Source organism: Cyrtonyx montezumae, unplaced genomic scaffold (assembly GCF_038088225.1).
Source record: "Cyrtonyx montezumae isolate F1298 unplaced genomic scaffold, pur_monq_1.0 scaffold_17, whole genome shotgun sequence".
NCBI lineage: Eukaryota > Metazoa > Chordata > Aves > Galliformes > Odontophoridae > Cyrtonyx > Cyrtonyx montezumae.
In genome coordinates this window covers 15,208,391-15,228,452 of record NW_027071903.1, presented here as the reverse complement: position 1 = coordinate 15,228,452, position 20,062 = coordinate 15,208,391, and the positions used below count along the sequence as shown (strand labels likewise).

At 51.8% G+C, this 20,062-nt stretch overlaps 1 protein-coding gene across 1 annotated transcript in view; it reads right to left on the bottom strand.

The window, feature by feature from the left end:
* Positions 1-20,062, bottom strand: part of HYDIN (HYDIN axonemal central pair apparatus protein) — an 80,220-nt gene that overhangs the window by 12,570 nt on the left and 47,588 nt on the right. Inside the window, exons 18-34 of the mRNA XM_065734211.1 lie at positions 17,728-17,966; positions 15,971-16,208; positions 14,451-14,594; positions 13,187-13,330; positions 12,420-12,733; positions 7,616-7,808; positions 5,779-5,823; positions 5,599-5,691; positions 4,699-4,908; positions 3,821-3,946; positions 3,286-3,463; positions 2,694-2,824; positions 2,248-2,381; positions 1,848-1,984; positions 1,065-1,192; positions 788-979; positions 226-375 (exon numbers count right to left, since the gene is read on the bottom strand). Of these exons, the coding sequence (XP_065590283.1) occupies positions 226-375; positions 788-979; positions 1,065-1,192; positions 1,848-1,984; positions 2,248-2,381; positions 2,694-2,824; positions 3,286-3,463; positions 3,821-3,946; positions 4,699-4,908; positions 5,599-5,691; positions 5,779-5,823; positions 7,616-7,808; positions 12,420-12,733; positions 13,187-13,330; positions 14,451-14,594; positions 15,971-16,208; positions 17,728-17,966 (2,796 nt within the window). The remainder of the gene's footprint in view (positions 1-225; positions 376-787; positions 980-1,064; positions 1,193-1,847; positions 1,985-2,247; positions 2,382-2,693; positions 2,825-3,285; positions 3,464-3,820; positions 3,947-4,698; positions 4,909-5,598; positions 5,692-5,778; positions 5,824-7,615; positions 7,809-12,419; positions 12,734-13,186; positions 13,331-14,450; positions 14,595-15,970; positions 16,209-17,727; positions 17,967-20,062) is intronic.

Sequence of the window (20,062 nt, the reverse complement as noted above, 5' to 3'; positions counted from 1 at the left end):
AGAGTGGAGGGGTCTTGCCAACTCCTCCTGGCACCAAGTGTAGCCACACTGCAGTGTACCATTTCCCACTGACATCTCAAAGCACCTCAAAGAAGAGGGTGCTGCAGTGGAAAGTGAGGCACAGGGAGCTCGTAGAAAGCAGCACTGCGGAGGCAATGATGGCAGGGGATGCTGACTTCACCTCCTTCTCCCTGCGCTCTCGTTATAGCTCTCTGTCCATCTCACCTCTTCAGTGGGTGTGAACCTGACCCGCATGTTGCATCGCTGCCCTGGAGCAAGGTCCCCAGCTGAGGGCAGCACTTTGAAGACACGGAGCTTGGCCTTCAGCTCCCGCTGCAGCTTCCGTCGCACGTTTGCTGGCAAATATTTATCCACCTGAGCACAGAAACCAGCATGTGAGGCCTCGCTGGCCTGCAACGACAGACCCTCCATTCCTGCACACACTGTGCTGGGGACAGGGAGGCACGGGTGCAGATAGGGAACAGGTCCACATGAACCAGCCTTGCCCTGTCCTGTACCCTTCAAAAGCTTCATGAGCTGTGGCCTAAGTGCTCAGACAGTGATAGGGGCAAAAAAAAGTCAATAGAGGCCAAGGAAACCCAACTGAGAAGCCACATGCTCTCCTTGCTTTATAGAATCATTGAGGTTGGAAAAGACCTCTAGGGATCATCTAGCCCAGCTACCAATCCATCATCACTATCCCCACTAACACACAGAATCAGTACGTTTGGAAAAGACCTCCTTGACCACCTAGTCCAACCACCAACCTATCCCCACTAAACATTACCTTCGGAACAGGCTCCTTCATGGTGACGAACCATGTACAGGGCACCTGGAACTGATTGTAGAGCTGGATGGTTTCCTCCTGACACTGCCCACACTGGACAGTGGAGAACTCCAGGCTGTCCCTGGAGACACAGAGGGATGGCACAGTCACGCTGGCACGAAGGCAGAGCCGAAACGTGGGGCCTCCTGTGACCTGGTGAAGAGCAGAGTGTCCAACTGAGAGCCCAGGTGGGTCCTCCTGCTGTGTCCTGCCTGACACGGGGGACAGGAGGTGGTACCTTGATGGGCAGCAGCACGTCTGCTGTTCCCAGCGGCACGTTGGCGCTCTGCGGGTCGAAGCGCACCTCGAACGTCTCGGTCTTACAGTATGGCAGGTTCACCACATGGTCCAGCTCCACGGTGAAACCTTCAAGGATGACAACGGGGCAGCTGAGATGAGTGACCAAACTCATACAGCTGTGGCTGTTCTGTGAACAAGTCCCATTCCTCTCCAGAGAGGACTTGCTGCCCCGTGTTAAAAGGAATCCTTCACCAGGCACCCCAGGGATGGTGGGGACCTCTCCAGAATGGATCTCCAGCTAAAGTTCCCTTACTCAGTGGAGGAACAAGAACTTGGGGGAGGCATCCATCCATCCATCCCACACTGACTCAACATGGCAACTCATGGGATGACAAGCCTTATCTCAAAGCCCGTTTTGGAAGCCTATTTTGATGCAAAGGAAGACCCCACAAGCAGAAGTGTTATGACACTATGAGACAAAGCACTCCTCAGCCACAAAGGGTCTCTCTGTTTGCAATGCGAGCCCACAGAGTGCACAAAACCTCTTGGTAGCCAAGAAAAGGAGATGCTGAGAGGTCTACCAGGTGACTGCACCACTTCAGCCCTGCAGACAAGCATTAGGACAGCCACAGGTGGGCTTTGGCTAGAAGAACTCAGGCTCTACAGCACTGAGCATGGGGTCCTGAGGAGGAACAAGCTGCACATAAAAGCACTTCAAATCTCCATGCATCCAGTGGCACACACCATCAGAAATGGTGAGAAGCACCTCCATCCCAGTTACCTGTGTCACGCAGAACCCGTCTAACTGTGCAGAAGGACACGGGCAGCTGCCCAGTGTTGGTGATCTTCACAATATGTGCATGGATGTTACCGAGAATGACGTAGCCAAAATCCAGGATGTACTCAGGCAGCTGCACCCTGAAAGTAGGAATAAGGAGAATTTTTAAACCATTTCTCAGCTAGCAGTGAAAAACAGATTCATTTTAAATGGTGGGAAGTTGGGCACCCCCAAAGCTTGTGGGTGACCCCACAGAGGGGAGGGCACCCAGCTGCTCACAGACAGCATGGCACATCCCTCCAGATCAGGTCCTTCCCAAGGCCCTGGCCAGTCCCACCTCTGCAGGAGCTCTCGGGAGCTGAGTGTTACCCTTGGGGCACCTGGAGGCAGAGTCCCCACCAACCTGAGAAGCCTCCGACGAGCTCGCTGGTCAAAGACTGCCTCCTCTGGGGGACAGGAGGCCAGGAGCTTCCGCTGCTCCAAAGCATGTTCCTCTATGAGCATCTCCTCCATTTTCATCTGCAGGCAAATGTCCAACTGTGGAGAGCAAAGTCAGTGGGCTGGCTGCCACCTACCAGATCAGGTTGCCCAGGGCTCCATCCGACCTGGCCTTGGGCACTCCCAGGGATGGGGCATCTGCATTCTGCTATTAAGTTCCAGAAACGTGGCAGAATTTGTGAGCAAGCATCCCAGTGATGCCTTTGTACCTCCATCACAAAGTGCCACAACCTCAAAGATGGCGCAGGGAGGAAGGATGATCATGGGCCAGAGGTCCCAGGTGACAGCAGGGCACACACAACCCCACTGCAGAAGGGTGACACACTGAACAGGACAGCACCGCACTCTTACCACGGTGTCCAGGTCATCCACTGGTGTCTCAGTGGCCGTGGCCTCCCCCAGAACAGTTGCTTCATCTCTCTGGCTCTCTTCTTTCAGCTTTTCTCTTGCCTCTTGAAGGATCCTCTCATATTTTTCATTTCCTGAAGGAAAAAAATATCCAAAAATAGAAATGGGAGTGCAGCACTGGTCTCATGTAAGCTGGGAAGCCCCTCTCCCCCAGCCTTGTCCTCTCCCAGCAACGCTCTGCAAGCGGTCTATGGCAAGCAGGTACTGCTTTTCCTCTGAATCTGGATGCTTGCTTCCACCCATCTTCCACCACACAGAGGAACACCTCATCCCCTGCAGTGTGATGCAAATCTGTCCTTGCCAACTGTCTTGCTGGTCACGTAGACCATAATCTTTCCAGCTGGCAGACGCACCTGCAGGATGCTTCCTGGGGCAAAGCCCACGTGTGTTCCCTTACTGGGAACGCAAAAAGCTGCTGCTGGAGGGCTGGGTGTTGGGGTGTGACACCCCTCAAGCCTCCAGGTGGGTGACAGCCACCCTATAGGCAAAGGAGGAAACCAGGGGACCTTCCTGGGGACAGAGAGGCAGAGCTCACCTCTGATATTCCTGGGCAGATCCAAGCAGATCCTGGGAAAGCTCCCCTCCCCTTTCAGAGTGATGGTTTCTGGCTCCAGGTGCCCCACTTGGACCTGGAAAGTCTTACAGAAGGTTCCGGGCACTCCTGGCAAGTAGGAGACCTTCAGCACCTGTTTCTGGTCAGGTCCAATGTAACCCTGCACAGAGTGGGAGAAGAAAGGGGGAAGGCACCAAACAAAGTTGAGTGGACAGATGGTGAGCATCAGACAGGAGCAGAGAGGGGAAAGAAGTGCCAGGGCTGATGCTGTTCCAAGTCTCAGCTGTGACTTTAGAAGCTCACAGCAAGAGGGCATCAGCGTGTCATCCTTGTAGGATGTCAGGCTCTCCTCTCCTCCTTGCCCCCCTCACTGCCCCACAAAGCTCTGCAGGAGCAGAGGACCCACACCAGGGCTGCTCGTTTCTGGCAAAGAAGCCTCACTCTAGCCAGAGAGCAAGAGCAGCCCTTCTCTGCCCCACAGGGCCGAGGTTTGTTGCTTGTGCTGCCCTATACTCACCATGCTGGGCAGCACCAGGGGCACGCCGGGCAGAGGGCTGTCACTGGGGCTCAGCACCTGGTACTGGAATCCCACCTTGCCTCTGTTCTGCAGGGTGAGCTCCGCTTCAGCAACTTCATTAAAGAGCTGTAGGGGGACAGAAGATGGGCATTGACCCTCCTAAGGTGGGACAACGTTAACGTGGGTGAGCCCACAGCAGCAGGGCATAGGAGCAGCTATCTGGGGTGGCTTGCAGAGGTGCAAAAACAACCACGTAAAGAGGGCCAAACACCACCAAAATCAAAGATAAGCCAGGACAGCTGCCCTGCTCTGCAGTGCCAACGTCTAGCGGTCACTTCTGGGTCATCATCCCACCACTCCTCATCTGTAAGACATTATTTATGCTTGCCAAGTGGCACGTGTGTTGCAATAGTCTGTCTGCAAGCACTGTTGGAGCTAGCAGCAGAAAGGGAGATGGCACTGCATGCAGCTAGGAATATCTGAATGGATTTTAGTTTATAATAGGGAAAGTAGGGGGGAATTCTCTCCACCTACAGACTGGGGAGCCCAAGTCAACTTCTCTCCTGGTTTATTTTGCTGCTTAATCAAAAGCAGTAGTCAAGAGCATCTCCTTGGGTCTCAGAGCTGGATGTCCTAAGGACATGTTCCTCTGCAGATCATCACCTTCCTGCCCTGGGAAACAGTGCTAGAAACCTCGACCAGGAGGAACTCCCAGCTCTGGAGATTGGAGACAGTCATAAGAACAACAGTCGGGATGCAAGACATATTACACAGATGCTGGAGGAAGAGCAGGGAAAGCTGTCCACCTAGCAAAGTCGCTGGAAAGAGTCCTGCACCCTGATCAAGACGAGGACCAGCCCCAAGAGAAGCTGTGGTACCTGCAGCCCCCAGTCGATCTCCGTGACACTGAAGAGGTAGCTGATGACTGAGGCCTCCCCGCTGAGCATCACGTTGTAGGATGGACCCCCCTGCACCTCACACAGAGCCGTGACATGGGCCACCAGGTTGGCGTGGCCGAAGAAGGTGAAGGTGACCTGCTGGCTCTCACCTGGCTGCAGCTCGCCGTACAGTGGCAGGATGTTGAAAACCTGGAGGGAGATTGGGGTAGGGAGCATCTAGGTCAATGCAGAAGAGCCACCTGGCCCTGGGGTGAGGCTGGAGCACCGGTGTGGAGTGAAGGACACAGCTGCAGGGGCACACAGAATCATCCTAACCTCTTCTGCAGCCATTCCACTTTTCAGTGGAGGGACCACGGGGAAATCTTCTCTCCCATACTCACTAATTAATGCTTTCATTAGTACATTACATTAGCATAATTTGGGAGGTCTCCTGGCAGCACTGCATTCTCTCCATAGCAGATCACGCCTTTAGAAGCTTTAACTGCCTTTGGAGAAGCATGAGACTTGGAGATGAGAGTCCTGGAGCTGGGGGAAGGCTCCAGCTCAGCCCCCACAGCTCCTCGTCCTTTTTGCTCCTGGGCACTAACACGCTGCTCACTCTATAGAGATGCCACAGCAAAACCCACTGCGGAAACTTCCTACTGTCTACTTGATTAATGCCAGCAGGGTGAATAATGCCCACAGCTGTGGTCCTTGCTCAGCCCCACACGTCCTGCACGGCCTCTCCCAGGGCTGGTTGCTTCAGCAGCACTGCACAATGCTGTGCTCAGAGGGATGCGAGGCCACTGAGCAGCACCAAGGGCATCAGCATGGGCAGGGGACAGGCAACTGCTTGCCACACTGGAAGTCTGGAAGTCAGACCAAGAAGATAGCTCTTACCTCCTCCACACCCAAGGCAAGGGGCTCATTCTCCACAAGCTCCACTGGTTCCTTGGTCTCCACCAGGCTCTGAGTCTCTGCAGCGCTCACTGTCTCTGCAGCGCTCACTGTCTCTGCAGCGCTCACTGTCTCTGCAGCGCTCACTGTCTCTGCAGCGCTCACTGTCTCTGCAGCGCTCACTGTCTCTGCAGCGCTCTCCAGTTCCTCAGCAGCAGGTGGTAGCAGCTGGGAAAACAGCACCAGGAGCTGCAGCAGGAGCTGGCCAATCTAAGGAGCTGGACTCAACGATCCTTGTGAGTCCCTTCCAACTTGGGGTATTCTATTACTCTATGATTCTGTCTGCTGCCACATCCACATCCCACCTATGTGGGCTCTTCTCTGTATTCCAAGTTGGAAGGGATCCATAAAGCTCACAGAGCCAGCAGGTGGACCTGGTGATCCTTACAGGTCCCTTCCAAGTTGGGATATTCTATGAACCAACAGTGATGGACTCCTACGATTATTTCAACTGATAAGGAAGAACCTTGTCAAGCTAGATGCAGCTGAGATAGAACCCAGCCACAGATCAAACATGGGATGTCCCTGCCATCAGTTCAGTGTGGCTCTGAGCCCGTTCACAGCTGATGCCCCAAACCTGGACAGGTGAGGTCCCCCGTGATGACAGAAGGGACCCAGCTGCAAGAGAATAATATCAAAAACTGAAAAATAAGAACTTGGGAAGTGACTGGCAGGCCTTCAGGCACTGCTTAGCTTGCACCTCATCTGCTCCCCAGTGCCAGAGAGCTGAAGGTCTCCACTGGAGTTATCTTCTTCAACAGCCCCATCCTGGGCAAGGCAGCTGAGATGCTGGTTGGTGGTATTTAACTTCAAAAGTGCCCTCAAAAGAAGGGAAGTTGTCCTTGGGGGTTTTGATTCCTATTTATACAGGAAGGATTTATTCTTCAGTCCTAATAGCATATGTGCTATTCTAATATGTGCTTATTCTTAATCAGAAGAAGCATTTCATGCTGTGGTCTCAACTTCAGCAGCTACAAGAGTATTTAGGGGACATCCTTAGTCCCCATTAGAGGCTCAATCTCCCACAACAGATAAAATACAGGGGAGGGCTGAGTTTTCTTACACTCCCCTTTCTTCCCAGGAATAAATGGAAAATCTTGGCCATCCTCAACATGATTCGCAAAAGGGTTTTTTGACCTTATATAATCTATTCTGGGGCCAACGAGCCCAAGATCTTTCAGCCAACGAACACTGCTGCTCACTTCAGCAATGAAAGACCCTGAGCACAGCTCCCTGTCCTCCTTCCTAGCCTACAAAAGGAGCCATCGAAGGGATTACTTCCCTTCCAGCCCCAACAGCACCTCTCCAAACCCACCATCCTCTAAGTCCTTCTGCACTGCACATAAGCCCCACTGTTTTCAGTGCCATTCTGTCATCTCTAAGTTTTCAAAACTAGCAAAGCGTGCCCTCCAAAACATGTTAGCCAAGCTATCCTAAGCTTACAGCCTTCCTTCTGCCCAGGAAAGTTAGACAGATATTGCCCAAATACAGCAGCAAAAGCAAATCAAACCGCAGCACAGATGTGAGGTAGTTCTGGATCCTGCTTAGACACATCCACTTGGATTTCCCTGGTTTACTTGTGTATACATGACAACAAAGCAGGAAATCAGAAAGACTTCACGCTCCTAACTCAGCATTTAGCCACGCTGTTCAGTGCAGCCACAGGGCACCACTGCTTCTGGCTAAGGAAAAAAAAACCCACGTGGACTCGCAATGTTGACGCAGCTGATATCAGGATGCAAGCAGGTGCAGCCCCCCTCCTTGAAATTCATGCTCATTTTGGCTTTTCCTGCCCTCACCAGCACCAGGATCAACCTCCACAGCATGCCAGCAGTCAGCAAAGTCATTCTCAAAGCTAGGTGACAGCACACTGTCTGCCACCCCTTGTTTTGGGAAAGCACCCATCTGCTCTATGGCTGTCAATACAATATCCAAGCTCTGGGTCTATAGGAGATTCTACCTGTGTCTCCAGGGCTCCATCTGCATCTGCTGGCCCTGGGGCAGGTTCTTCTGCTGCTCCCACTGCTTGGGCTGGTTCCTTCACGTTCCCGTCCTTGTTGCTGCTCTCTGCTGATGCCAAGGGCTCCATTGGAGCTCCCTCTTCTTCTTTTGGTTGGGGTTTGACTAAATATTTAGGTACTGGAGGGCTGAATCTAGAAAAGAGAATATGTATGAACAGGGACCTGCAGTGGGAATCCTGAGTGGGATGGATGAGCTGTGTGGCCCCTTGGCAGGATGAGGTCGATGGAAACCACTGGGCTGTGAGTGTGGAATGAGGATGGAGTCAAACAGCAGGGCTAAGTACTTCAGGGGAAGGATGTCTTGGCCGTTTTTGGCCAAGAGTCAAGCACCAGCTTTTGCAGCAGCCTTGTGTGCTTCACTCTTAGCTGGGAATTTGGTGCCTTCCCTTAATGATACACTCCTCCAGTGGGTACTCATGGCTCACCAAGCCTCCAGCCAGCATCCATTCTAGTGAGGGAAAATAACCAGAGCTTGGTGCTCTGTGAGTTAAATACTACGGGGTTAATAACTCCTGAGGAGAGGTAAAGCCCTGAGATGGAAAATCCATAACCATTTATTAAACTACCCCTGTTTCTCTAGAATGGTTGGAGGCAACTTCACGGCACCTCGACAACAACAATATTTCTAATGCTGAAGTAGAAGCTCTCTGGGACTGCAGGAGGTGACGTGATCACAGAGCACTGCTGTGAAGCAGCCAGGGACCACCTGCAGGGGGAAAGCCAAAGGGAGCAACAAGTGCAAGATGAAAGAAAAGGAACCCCAACAAGACCATGGGTCCATGAGAGCTGGCGTGCTTCTGCTTCCTGGGATGTGAAGTCTTCCTGAGATGCCTTAGAAAAGCAGAAGGAAGGGAGAGGTAACCTCGGGGTCCATCTCAGCCAGCCCCAGCTGCCCTCCGCTGTTTGGGGACTTCCACTGCGTTTGTACAGAGTGCAGCTCAAACCTCCACGCAGTGAAGAGTGGGGATGGAACTGGAGTGAGGTTGGATGGCCCCTGGGGAGGGAGGAGGCCCTGCCATCCCCAGCCTCTGAGATGCCCGAAATAAGCCTGCCTGCGAGCCTGCTGGGGGCACAGCTTCACACTGCTTCCCACACCCTCCTCCCAAAATAGAGGAGCTAGAAATCACACTGCTGCCGACAACCCGATGTGACGATGCAGGCAGCACGATACGGCTGTGCAAGAGCCATCAGCACCAGGGTGGACACCCAAACTACATCTCACTGCTGCAGCTGGCTGGATGTAAGCAGCCTCTGCTTTCAGAGCAAGCACTCCTTCTCCTCAAAGGGCACTGGAGCAGCAAGGGAGGAGACCTGGCCCCAAAGAGTCCAGGATGCTGCTCCCACGTTCACTTCCTGCGTGTGAAATCACCTGAAACCTCCAACGATCCATCACTTTCCATCAGAAAAATCAGAGAGGGTCTTGGAAAGCTCCTCCTGTCATAGCTTCTGCCTGTCTCAGAGCATTTCCACGGGACCTGGCACTGCAGCTCCCCAGTCACTGGTGGCTGTGGCAGGGCCAGGTGCCACGGACACCTGCACTTCTCAGCCTGCTCACGGGCACAGCGGGATGTGGAAGAGGTCTCTGGAGGATGTCAACCCATCCAGCACCACTCTCCTTTCAGATCCAGGTGACTGCACTGCTCTACCACGAGAGAGATAGACACACTCTCGGGAAAGGCACACATGAGCACAGCCCCATGTGATATGGGGCAAGAGATGACCCAAGGGACGGCTCGGCCCAGGGGCAAACCAGGACAAGTATGGGATGATGGAGGCAGGCACCAGCAAAGACAAAGGAGAAGGATCTCCAGGGTGAAGCCAAGAGGTGCTCAGGGGTGTGGAAAGCTGAGCAGGACGGGGCTGCTGTCCCAAATACAGGGATGAATGGAGGAAAGGATGAAAATGCTGCGAGAGGGACCAAGGTGAGGAGCAGATGGTCAGAAGTTCTGGGATGTCTCGAGCCCAATGTCAGATTTCCAAGGGGCAACTGGGAGTAAATTTCCAGAATTTTCCCTCATTTCATCTCCTCAGCATCTCTGTCCACGGGTGAGAGCTGGCTTGCATCCCAAGCAGGAATTGCAGCACTCCAAACTGAGAAATCACAGCTCCAGTGATTTTGGAGCTACCTAAGCCCCAGATCTGATGCCCCAAGGGGCTTGTTGTAAGCTCTCTGAGACACAGCAGGCCCATAACAGCACTGGGGGGAAAGGGGTACATGCTCCTGTCCCTCACGTGAGACCCCCCCCAGTACCAGGGCATGGCAAACACGCATTTCACATATAACTTTTTGCTGCCTCTCTCCTCTGGCAGCTGACAGAGCACTGCTGTCAGATTTTTTCCTTGCACTGTTTTTCACTGTCTCTGTTTTCCATTTCTTCCTTGTTATAAAACCACCAAAAACAAAGGCCCCATCAAGTATAACAAGAGATTGTTTTTGTCAGTAACGAGGCAGGAACCTGGCTGGCAGGGTCCCTGCAGTGCAGCCTGCCAGGGGACATGGCAGGAGAGAGGGCAGAGCAACAAGAAATTATTAATGCCATCGAAGACCCACTTGGGAGGAGAAAGATTCCTTATTTGTTCAAAGTAAACTGGCAGAGAAAATCCCAGGTAGAAAAGAGAGAGATGTTTCCTAACTGTTCAGCTCAACAAACCCTTTCCGTGAAGGATCTGCAGGCGATGCATTGCTCTGGGTTTGTAGCCACGAAGTTCCCATCACAGAGGCACCAGATCAAGGACTGAGAGGTGCACTCTGTGGATGTAATGCTTTCCTTTTCGATGGGAATCTCAAGTCACACTGAGGAGCTTTGTGGTTCCCTTGGGAAAGGGGCACAAGTCAGTCTTCGTGGAAGAAACCTTGAAGATAAGAAATCTTAAAAGATAAGAAACGTGGTGCTTGAGTTTTGCTCCACCTCCTGCAGGGTGATTCTGGAAATTGACCCCAGTGCAGCAGAAAACATTGTGGTGCAGTGCTTAATTCAGATTGGAGTCATCAGAAGTGCAAAGGAAGGGGAGAGACTGAGCTCAGCCTCAACCTAGGCAGTCTTGTCCAGACAGAGAAGCAACATTTTTCTCTCCTGGTCAAAATAAATGTGTGTCTGATGGATGCTGGGAGCCCCTGATGATCTCCATCTCTGATGGGCTCCAGCAAGGTTGGATATATGGACAGTTACAGTTCATCAATCTCACCTTCATGGGACCCGATGTTTGATTCCCTCCATGTCAGGCTGAGTTAGTTTGATCTGATAATTTAGAATACCAACAGTGCTTAATGCGGACCAGAAATAATATCTGACACGCTGCCCTTCTGCTGGGCTCTTAATGAGCAATTTGAGGTGTTAATAGCTTGGAGACTGTCTTCATTTCCAGCTCTGCCACGGAGAATCACGTGGTGTCTGCTGAAGGACCCAGGGAGAGTATCTTAATGCTTAATTAAGATGCAGAGCAGAAATGGGAGCTGTCGTAATGTCCTCCTTGCTAACAAGCCAGCAAAGGGTCTATGCTCAAGACCAATGGAGCAAGGGCTGCCATGCTGCCCAGTGCTGGAGCTCCTTGGTGCTGCCCAGCCAATGGAGCTGGGTGACAGCATCCTCCACAGGAACCACTGCCTGCAGGCTCAGGTCCAGCAAAGCCAATTTAGGTGGGGACAGGGTGATAAAAAGCCAAAAAAGCCCAACAACTCAGCTCTCACATTTCCAAAAACTCAAAGAGGTTTTAAATAAGAGTAAAGATAACCAGGCAACCAGCCAACAAGTGGCCCCAGAGGAAATTAATTCCACACAGGCTTTGGTGTAATGTGCTTGTTTCTCTGTTATTATAAAATATAAGCATTGTTCTATCATCAAAATTATATTCTCCCTTTAGCTTGTAATTAAACCCTAATCTAATTTACCAGGAGATGACAGTGGCCTCCAAGCAATGATCACACAGCCCTGCTCCCCTCCTGCATGCCTACCTCCCTCTGCGTGACTGGAAACCTTTAGGGTCCATTCCTGAAGGTGCCATGCATCAAAAAGGTTCCCTGATACTTGGTCAGACCCAGCTGAGAATGGGCTGCCCAGAGCCCAGATCCTCCCCTGAGCCCTCCACACAGCCACAGCTAATTTCCAGTCCCCAGCAGGTCTCCTGCTGTGAGCCAGCTCCAATTCCCCAAACAAAGCTGCTTATTGATGATCTGTATTATTTAGAAGAGCAGCACTTCGATGCACAGTGGTTAACTTTCCTAGGGCATTATGGAAAAACCATTTGCTGCTGTAATTAAAACCATCCAGACTAGACTTTTGTACTATGCACAGAGGCCACAGTGGGAAGAATGGCTGGAAATGTGCTGATAGATGTGCTCCAGCGTGACTGCAAAATGGCTCTTGGGCTTGGAATCCATGGGGCAGCTCTGCTCAGTGGGCAGCATGGGTGGTAGCTGGAGACCTGGACTTGACGTTGGTCTTTTCCAGCCTTAATGACTCTAAGATTCAGAGGTAAGAAAGTGAGATTCTGGGCTATGGATTAAGGCTGAAGTGTTGCAGGCTCCTACAGCCTACAGTCACAGCTGTAGGACACGTCGTGTCCCTCCCAGCCTCAGACTGGTGGAGGTCACCTCTTCCCCGAGCGCTCACCCTGACCGTGGCCCGTAGGTGACATTTCCAGATGGAGGAGCTGAAAGCAATTTGTCAGACTGCAAACACACAGCCTTGGGCTCTACAAATTACACTCGGGACACAAGGAAGGAGCAAAGGGCAAGGCACGTACCTCATCTGGCTCACGTGGCTGCCTTCCAGGAACAACCAGCGGTACCGGACGAGCAGTGGGCTGCAGTTGGTCATCTCAACATAACGCACGTTCTCAGTGTCATTCAAGATGCAGCCAAAGTCCACGGTCGTGGTCTCGAAGTGAAGATTTGGGGAGAAGACTTCTCCCCGAATGGCAACCTGCTCCTCAAGAGGGTGCTCGAGAAATCGTATTTTCAGGGCCCGCTCTGCTACCCAGATGTTCAAATCCTCTTTGTAAGCAGGGTCAAATCTGACAGAGAGGTGAAGTTCCTCCCCGGTCTCCAGCTTTAGTGGCTGCAAGGATATGAGATGTTCAGGCCAGGCTGGATGGGGCCCTGGCCAACCTGACCTAGTGCTTAATCCAGCAGTTGGCAACCCTGCCCATGGCAGGGGTTGTAACCAGGCCACCAACCAGCCATCTCAGGCTCACATTTCTGCTCTGTATGATAAACGAGTACTGGCCTGATGAATGCTGGACCTGAGAAAGCTACATAACCACATCAGCACTATGGCAAGCCTTGACTCCTGAACAGGTCCTTCATCCTTACACTCAGAACGTGGGCAATGGCACTGCAGCCTCAGGCTTGCAGCAGGAAAGGAAAAACGCAAATGTACTCATACAAAACGTGGCTTGTTTCTTTCAGCAGCTCGTTTCAAACGTGGTTTAGCTCAGGCCAGGCTGCTGCTGACCCACAGACCAAACACCTTCAGCTCCTGCAGCTGCACCACGAAGCCCAGGCTGCTCACCTGTGCGTCAGCGGAGAGAGGCTGCTGCTCTGCATCACAGACTGAGAAGGGCTGCTCCATGAGCACCACCAAACTCAGTGGCAGGGAGGAGATGTTCTTCAAGTGCAGAGGTTTGTGCTGAGCAGTTAGGACATCACTGGGTCGCTACAGAGACAGGAGACAACAAATGGAGAAGGAGTGGCCATGGGCCCCCTTCCCATTCTGCTGCATTTCACATCTTTCAATCTCTAAATTGCAGATCTCCCTATTGACCATTCTAATTGCTTTTTGCTCTTTTAGAGAGGTTTTCTCAACATTCATCAAACTCTTTTCTTTTTCAGAAGCCACAGCATCCTCCTGCAGGGGACTGGAGACATCACTGCCTCTTACAGAGGAAGCAATGGGACCGAAGAGGAGGCAGCTGCTTCTACGAGACTAAAACAAAGCAAACGAACATCATACAACTCCAGCTTTGGGCTGAGAGATGCAAGGCTCGTTTCCACTTGTGTCAGTCAGAGTGACTGGGAAAAGAGCTCTACACGAATTGCTCTCAGACATCTGCCATGCCATCATACCCAGGAAAGGGGAGCACACACACTGGGCACACTGAGCGTGGGCACCAGGGAGGAGCCAAGAGCTTCTCATTAAATCTGAGCTGCTCACAGGACTGTGGGCTATGCTGGGAGCCAGGGAGCTGGAGAAGAGACCTGGAAATACCAACACTAAATAATGAACTATTTTCTCTTTTTCAGACGACTCGTGGGAGAGGGAAGGATGATGCAGGAAGCAGGAGTTAAGAGACCAAAGGGCACCTGCTTTGCGTTGCTGTTATCATCAGTGCAACTGAAGGATGTCTGCAGCTCGTTTGAAGAATGTGAGGGGGAAATGAAAAGAGCCAACATCTCCACCAACAGCACAGAGAGTGGCAGAGAGACAAGAGACCATGACAGCATTTCCTTGTCAATCTGAGCTGCTCACAGCACTCTCTGTTTCCTCAGCCTCCCTACAGGACTGGTGCTCAGACTTCAGTGTGCCTTGGGGGATCCTCAGAACCCTCCTTTATACCAAATACAGAAACTGATGCTGCTCTAGAAGCAGCCCCAGTCTGCCCCTGTCAGGGAGCTGCAATCCCAGCATTACGTAGGTGAGAAAGCAAGGGATGGTCCTGTTCAAATCAAGAACCAAAGCTCTATGGACTTGGAGAGGACTTAGCTCTGTTAACATAAGCACTCTGAAGGCTTTAGGTCAGCAGCCTTACTGCTGAGGACACAACCCAGCCACTTACCTTCTCTACCCGGAAAGTGATTTCCCTGGGGGAGATCTGCAGGACAGGGGCAATAAACTCACACGTGACGTCCACCTGCATGATCTGGGTCTTCCCTGCCTTGCTGCCTATGATGGCACGGCACAGCAGTCGCTCCGTCACCACCTGCAATACCACAGTCCCCATGTCCTCACTGCTGAGCTTAATTCTTACCAAAAGCAATAGGACATCAGTGCAAAAATAACTGCATTAAAGAGAATGGGTGACAAGAGGGCCCAAAGATGACAAGCCTTCCCTTGGAAGCTTAGAGGAAAGGATACAGGGGAGAAACGCATGTGACAGAGCGTCTCAGGTGGCAGTCCTCTGCCCAAGTGCTCCTACACTCTGACTTCTCCTGGTTCCTCTTGTGGTATCACTTCTATGCATCCCCCTCCCACCCCCATTGCAGCCCCACAACCCAGCTCCACACAAGCAAGGCAAGAGCCTTCCCCAAGGGCTTTGGCCCCAGGATCCCTAGCCAAGCTCACAGATCCCTGTTCAGCTTTCCTAGCACAACACCCTCTCCGGTGCCCTGATGTTTGTAGTTTTATCATGGTTCCTTACCCCTCTCTCTCCAGCATTCTCCTTAGAGCTCAGAACTGCAAAATGATATGCCTGATGAGTCCCACCACGTGAGTTACCACATCTTCCTCCACTACCATCAATTAACCATTCTCAAACACCATTCAAAACTGCTATCACTGGGGCACTCCTGCTCACTGGCTGCTTCCCTGCACGATTCCCTTCCAACCCAAGACATTCTGCAGCCCTCTGAATTGGTCCTTCCTCTGGCAAAAGGAGCCCATGCAGTGATCCCATTAACACCTCGGGCTGCAGCTCACGGGTGCACAGCCCAACTGCCCTCAGGACAGCGGGACTGGTGTGGAAATATTGACACGAGCCCCAGCTGTTAATGGTAACCATCTCTGGGAGCAGTTCCTCACGTGGAGCACATCCTCCTGCGGAGTCCAGGGCTGACTGCTGTGTTCACTTCTCTCCTCTGCAGCTCGGTGCCAGACGAGCCCTCTGTCTGTGTTTGTGCACAGAGGAAAAATCTGCTGCTCCCAGACGCTGCCCCCTCCGCAGGTGTTGTGGATGCTTCCCCACATATATCGCCTTGCTTTTCCATGCTGTTGCTGTTTAATTATTATTTATTTACTTCCTAATCTCTCAGAGCTTAACTCTTCTCTCTGCCCTTCCCTTCCACCTCAGCATGGGATGCCTTATCGCCTTATCACCTTATCACCCGCTGCTTGCCCCCTAACGCGGACAATATTTTGATATCAGCAAGATGGCTTTATGGTAGCTATAGAAACAAGAAAAGCCTTAGCAACTGATGGTGGCCAGCAAGGAAAGCAACCGGTGCTACCATGGTAACTTGAGGCATTTAAACACTTCCTGAAGGCAAACGCTCATTTTCTCTGGTAAGAGCCAAGGGGCATTGAGGTCGACCCCATGGATGTAAAGCGATGAGAAAGGCTCGGCCCAAAACCCAGCCTTACCCTTGGGGTGCTGGAGAAGCCTTCCAGCTTCATCTCCATCGTCCTGCCCGGCATCAGCTCCATCCTCAGAGGCCAAAGCCTAAACACGGGGCCCTGGGGGGGGCTGTCCTTGGTGCTACCCACGGCTGGGAGGGGATCATGCCGGCGGAATGGGGCGAAGCCTTCTGTGGTCCAGTAGAGCTGGTGGATGCGCCTTCCCTTGTTTGTTATCTTGAAACGATAGGAGCAAGGACTCAGGCTGGAAGAGAAGCAGAGATGAAGAGGGTCAGGGAAGCTGGGATTTCCCAGCAGCCACCCAGCTTCAGCACTCTGCTGGCTACAGCAGAAGACAGACCACGGTTGTCCCAAGTTTATCAGCATGCAACATTTGATCTGCTTGCAAGGAACTATTTTCATAGAAGCAGCAGGGTTGGAAAAGACCACCACAATCTCCTAGTCCCACTGCTGACCCATCACCACCATGCCCACTAACTTCGGGGCTCCACACTCACTGTATTTTTCTAAGGTGCTTCCCTTGCTGCCCCCAACAGCTTGGGGAAGATAAATGGGATGTGGGTACATGGGATCGATGGATGTTCTCCCAGCATGAACACAGTAGCAAGAGCAGGTCTGTCTGCAGAGGGGACCAGCAGGGTCCCCTAGACTAGAGTGAGACATAAACCTAAATGAGCATTCAATGGAAATTGATTATTTCATGTAAAGAAACACTAAACGCAGGCAAGGCTGGAGTAACTATTTTACCCTTTATTTTACCCATTATAAATCTCAGCTTGGGCAGGGAACGAATGGCTCCAGGAAGAGTTCAAAACCAGCACAAAACATGCGCCCGCCGTAAGGAGCTAAATGCAAACACAGAAGGCAACGAGTCTTTGAAACAGACTGCAGAAATGTCTGCTGTGTAAGGACTCAGCAGGAGACACTGCATCTCACAGAGAACTCAGAACAGTCGTGCCAGGTGCAGGACCACAGCTCTGAGAAGCTGTAAGTAAGGACCTACCTTCCTCCCCGGCTTGTAAGACACAGAACCCCTTCTTTGAGATGAGCCCTCTCAATTAACACTCCTGATCTATCCTGCCCAAACCTCGGCAGACTTATCCTCCTCTCACTTTCAGGCTGGGTCATACAAAGTGTCCCCCATGCCTGTCCCCAGTCACCACCCCATGCCCTGGGATTCCACGGCTGTGATGGAAAAGACAGCAGGAAAAAATAATAACAAATACAAAAATCCAGGCAGGAGAAACAAGGGAAAACTACACCTAATAACGAGAAGCTCAGCAGGGAAAGACAAGTGAGCTGATCAAGGGCAAAAAATTCTACTGCTCTGCCAGGCAGAGGAGAAATAAAACAGCATCATTCATTTTGTCAAGGAGTTGCTAACAAGCTACCACCAGGTTTTACACTGTTGTGAGCTAATACTCCATACTGAGTGAGAAAGCAAGCAACGTTATTGCAAAAGGAAATATGTTGATACTGGTAACGTAGTGTTTTTCAGCCAGAGGCTTCCGGGACCTGCTGTTTTGGCTCCAGATCTCTATTTGACAAAGTGAGGAAATAAATGCATTATAACTAAGGGCAATTCAGAGACAAGTTAGCAACTGGTTTCCGTTGTGGTGGCTTTTGAGGGCGAGTGCTTAATGCCTTTCAAACAGCTGTGAGGTGTTTCTAAAGCAATTCCCATCAGTGAAGTGTTGCTGGGATATCAAGAGGAATGCTTGACCTGGAGGACTGCAACGCATCCCGAACCCGAGAGCCCCTACCTGAAGTGTGGCCCCAGGTTGAGCTGTGGTGCAAAGGGTTTATCGGTGACGATGGTGGTGCCGACGCCAACAGCCTGGACAGGGATTGTGTTGGTGCTGCTGTGCTCTACGAAGATGTTCACGTTGTCCCGGAATTTCTTGGTGTCGTCCAGGTTGGCTATGACAGCCACGGACACCTCTGTCTCGGGGGGGATGACACCTTGACTGGGTTCAACCCTCCAGCACGAATCTTTGCCATCCTGAAAGAGGAGCAGGATCAGCTCAGGGTGGGAGCGATGGAGATTTGCGAGTGCAGGGAAAGGGAAGGCTGAAGGTACAAGGGAAAAAGACACAGTATGTTTCACAAAATCTAAGCTATGGTGTCTGGAAACCAACTATGCAGGGGTTTGTGCAACTTGTATTTTACCTCTGTGGTAGAGGACCCCCCTTCACTCACCCAACTTTGACCAATCCAAGGGATGTCAAACAATCCAGCCTTGAATGCCTCCAGGGATGGAGCATCCACAGCTTCTCTGGGCAACCTGTTCCACCCTCAAGTGGGTGACACCACAAACCTTCCTGCCCATACATCCCTTCCCGCTGCGCTGCCACCAGCCAGAGAACATGTCCAAACCAAGCATGGGTGTGAGATCTTCACTGACATTAAGGTACAGCTCTTCCTCTGATTTGTGCTGACTGTGGTAGCTCGCTTGAAAAGGAGACCTGATAGCTCTGCTCCAGAGGTGAATCCGCAAGTTTGCTACATGACAAAGCTCATTTATCAAAGCTTGGCAGCAAGTCGGGCAGTAAATTGTGCCCAAGAAACTATTGCTGAGGAATAGTGATAGGCTGTCTGGATGGAGACAGGCTCTGAATTCCCAGATTTGCAGCATGCCTTCATTTCTGCATTAGAACTTGGATGTGAGGGGCAGCAGCCAGCAGGAGACCTACCAGGACAAACGGGCTGTGCTGGGTCTGCAGGGAAGCTACTGTCCACACCACCCCAATTTCTCCCATGGAGGAGAAATCCCTTGGAGCTCCAAGTCTCTAGGAGCTGGAAGTGAGTGGTCCCATATATTCCATCTATAGGAACCCCAAATCTATGGTCTGACTTCTGATAACTTCCCCGATCCTTGCTTATCCCTAAGTGCTCTGGGAAACGATGCAATTGCTGTAATGCACTGAATAGACAAAGACAGTGGCTATTTTTGTTCCTGCAGGAGCTTTCACTATTGGACATCAGAGTTCCTGAGTGCTAAGCAAGGGTTGGGATCGATCATTTAATCAAGAAGCTTAGCACAGAGATCATTAGCTCCTTGCAGGACAGACTTCCATTGAGAGTAAGAGCTGCCAAAATCTGGCTGTAATGAGCACCAGAGAGCGTGGGAGATGGATGACAGCTCTCAAGGAACGACAGGGGAGCCACCACGCTATGTACAGTCAGTTAATTAAGGGTTCTGGTCCTTCTGGCCTTGCACAAGTCCAAAGGGAAGCAGAACTCAATAGTCAGAATGCAGTGTCCTCCTTCCCAAACCACATTTCCTTAAGACCAGTCAGCTGAGCAGAGACAAGGCTAATGCTTTACCTAGGATCTCTGCCAGGCAGGGGACGTTTCAAAAAAATATATCAATTCTGTTTTCTGGCTATACTGTACATCAAAAGGAAAAAAGTGTCTCTGGGAAATCAGTGCTGTCTGGGTAACAAGGAAGGTAGACAGGAGCTGTGATGCTGCAGAACAGTCACTGTTGCCTCCAACAATCAGGTCAGGCAGTGGAACAGGGACGTGGTGGAGTCCTCATCCCTGGAGGTATCCGAGAACCATGGGGATGTGGCACTGAGGGTCCTGGTCAGTGGACACTGTGGGGGTGGGCTGGGCTTGGCTTGGACATCGTGATCTGAGAGGTCTTTTCCAACCTTATGACTGTGACCCCCACCCTCTATGTGGGGTCTGACTGCTTAGAGATGTCTGATGTCCTGGAACTGGAGGGGGCAACCAATTCCCACAGTGAGGCTCCTGGCACCACAGCAACACCATCTTCCCAGCAAAAGCACCAGGAAACCCCCCCTAGCAGCCAGAAATCCTCCAGCTTTGCTTTCCCCCAGCCCTGCAAAGAGCAGCAGAGAGACGTCTGGTGGACCGCTCAGGTCCCGCTTCAGCCTCAGTGCACCACCAAGGGGATGTTCTACAATAAATAAATCAAAACTGATGTGTGGGACTTACTGCCACCGACAACGGAGCCTAATTTGTCACGGTTGGTTCAGCTGCTTGCCTCCATCTGCTTTCCCTGTCCCAGCTCACCCCACCAGCACTCAGCCTTGGGGCTCACCAGCCAGGACACAGCCGCAGCCCGGCTGC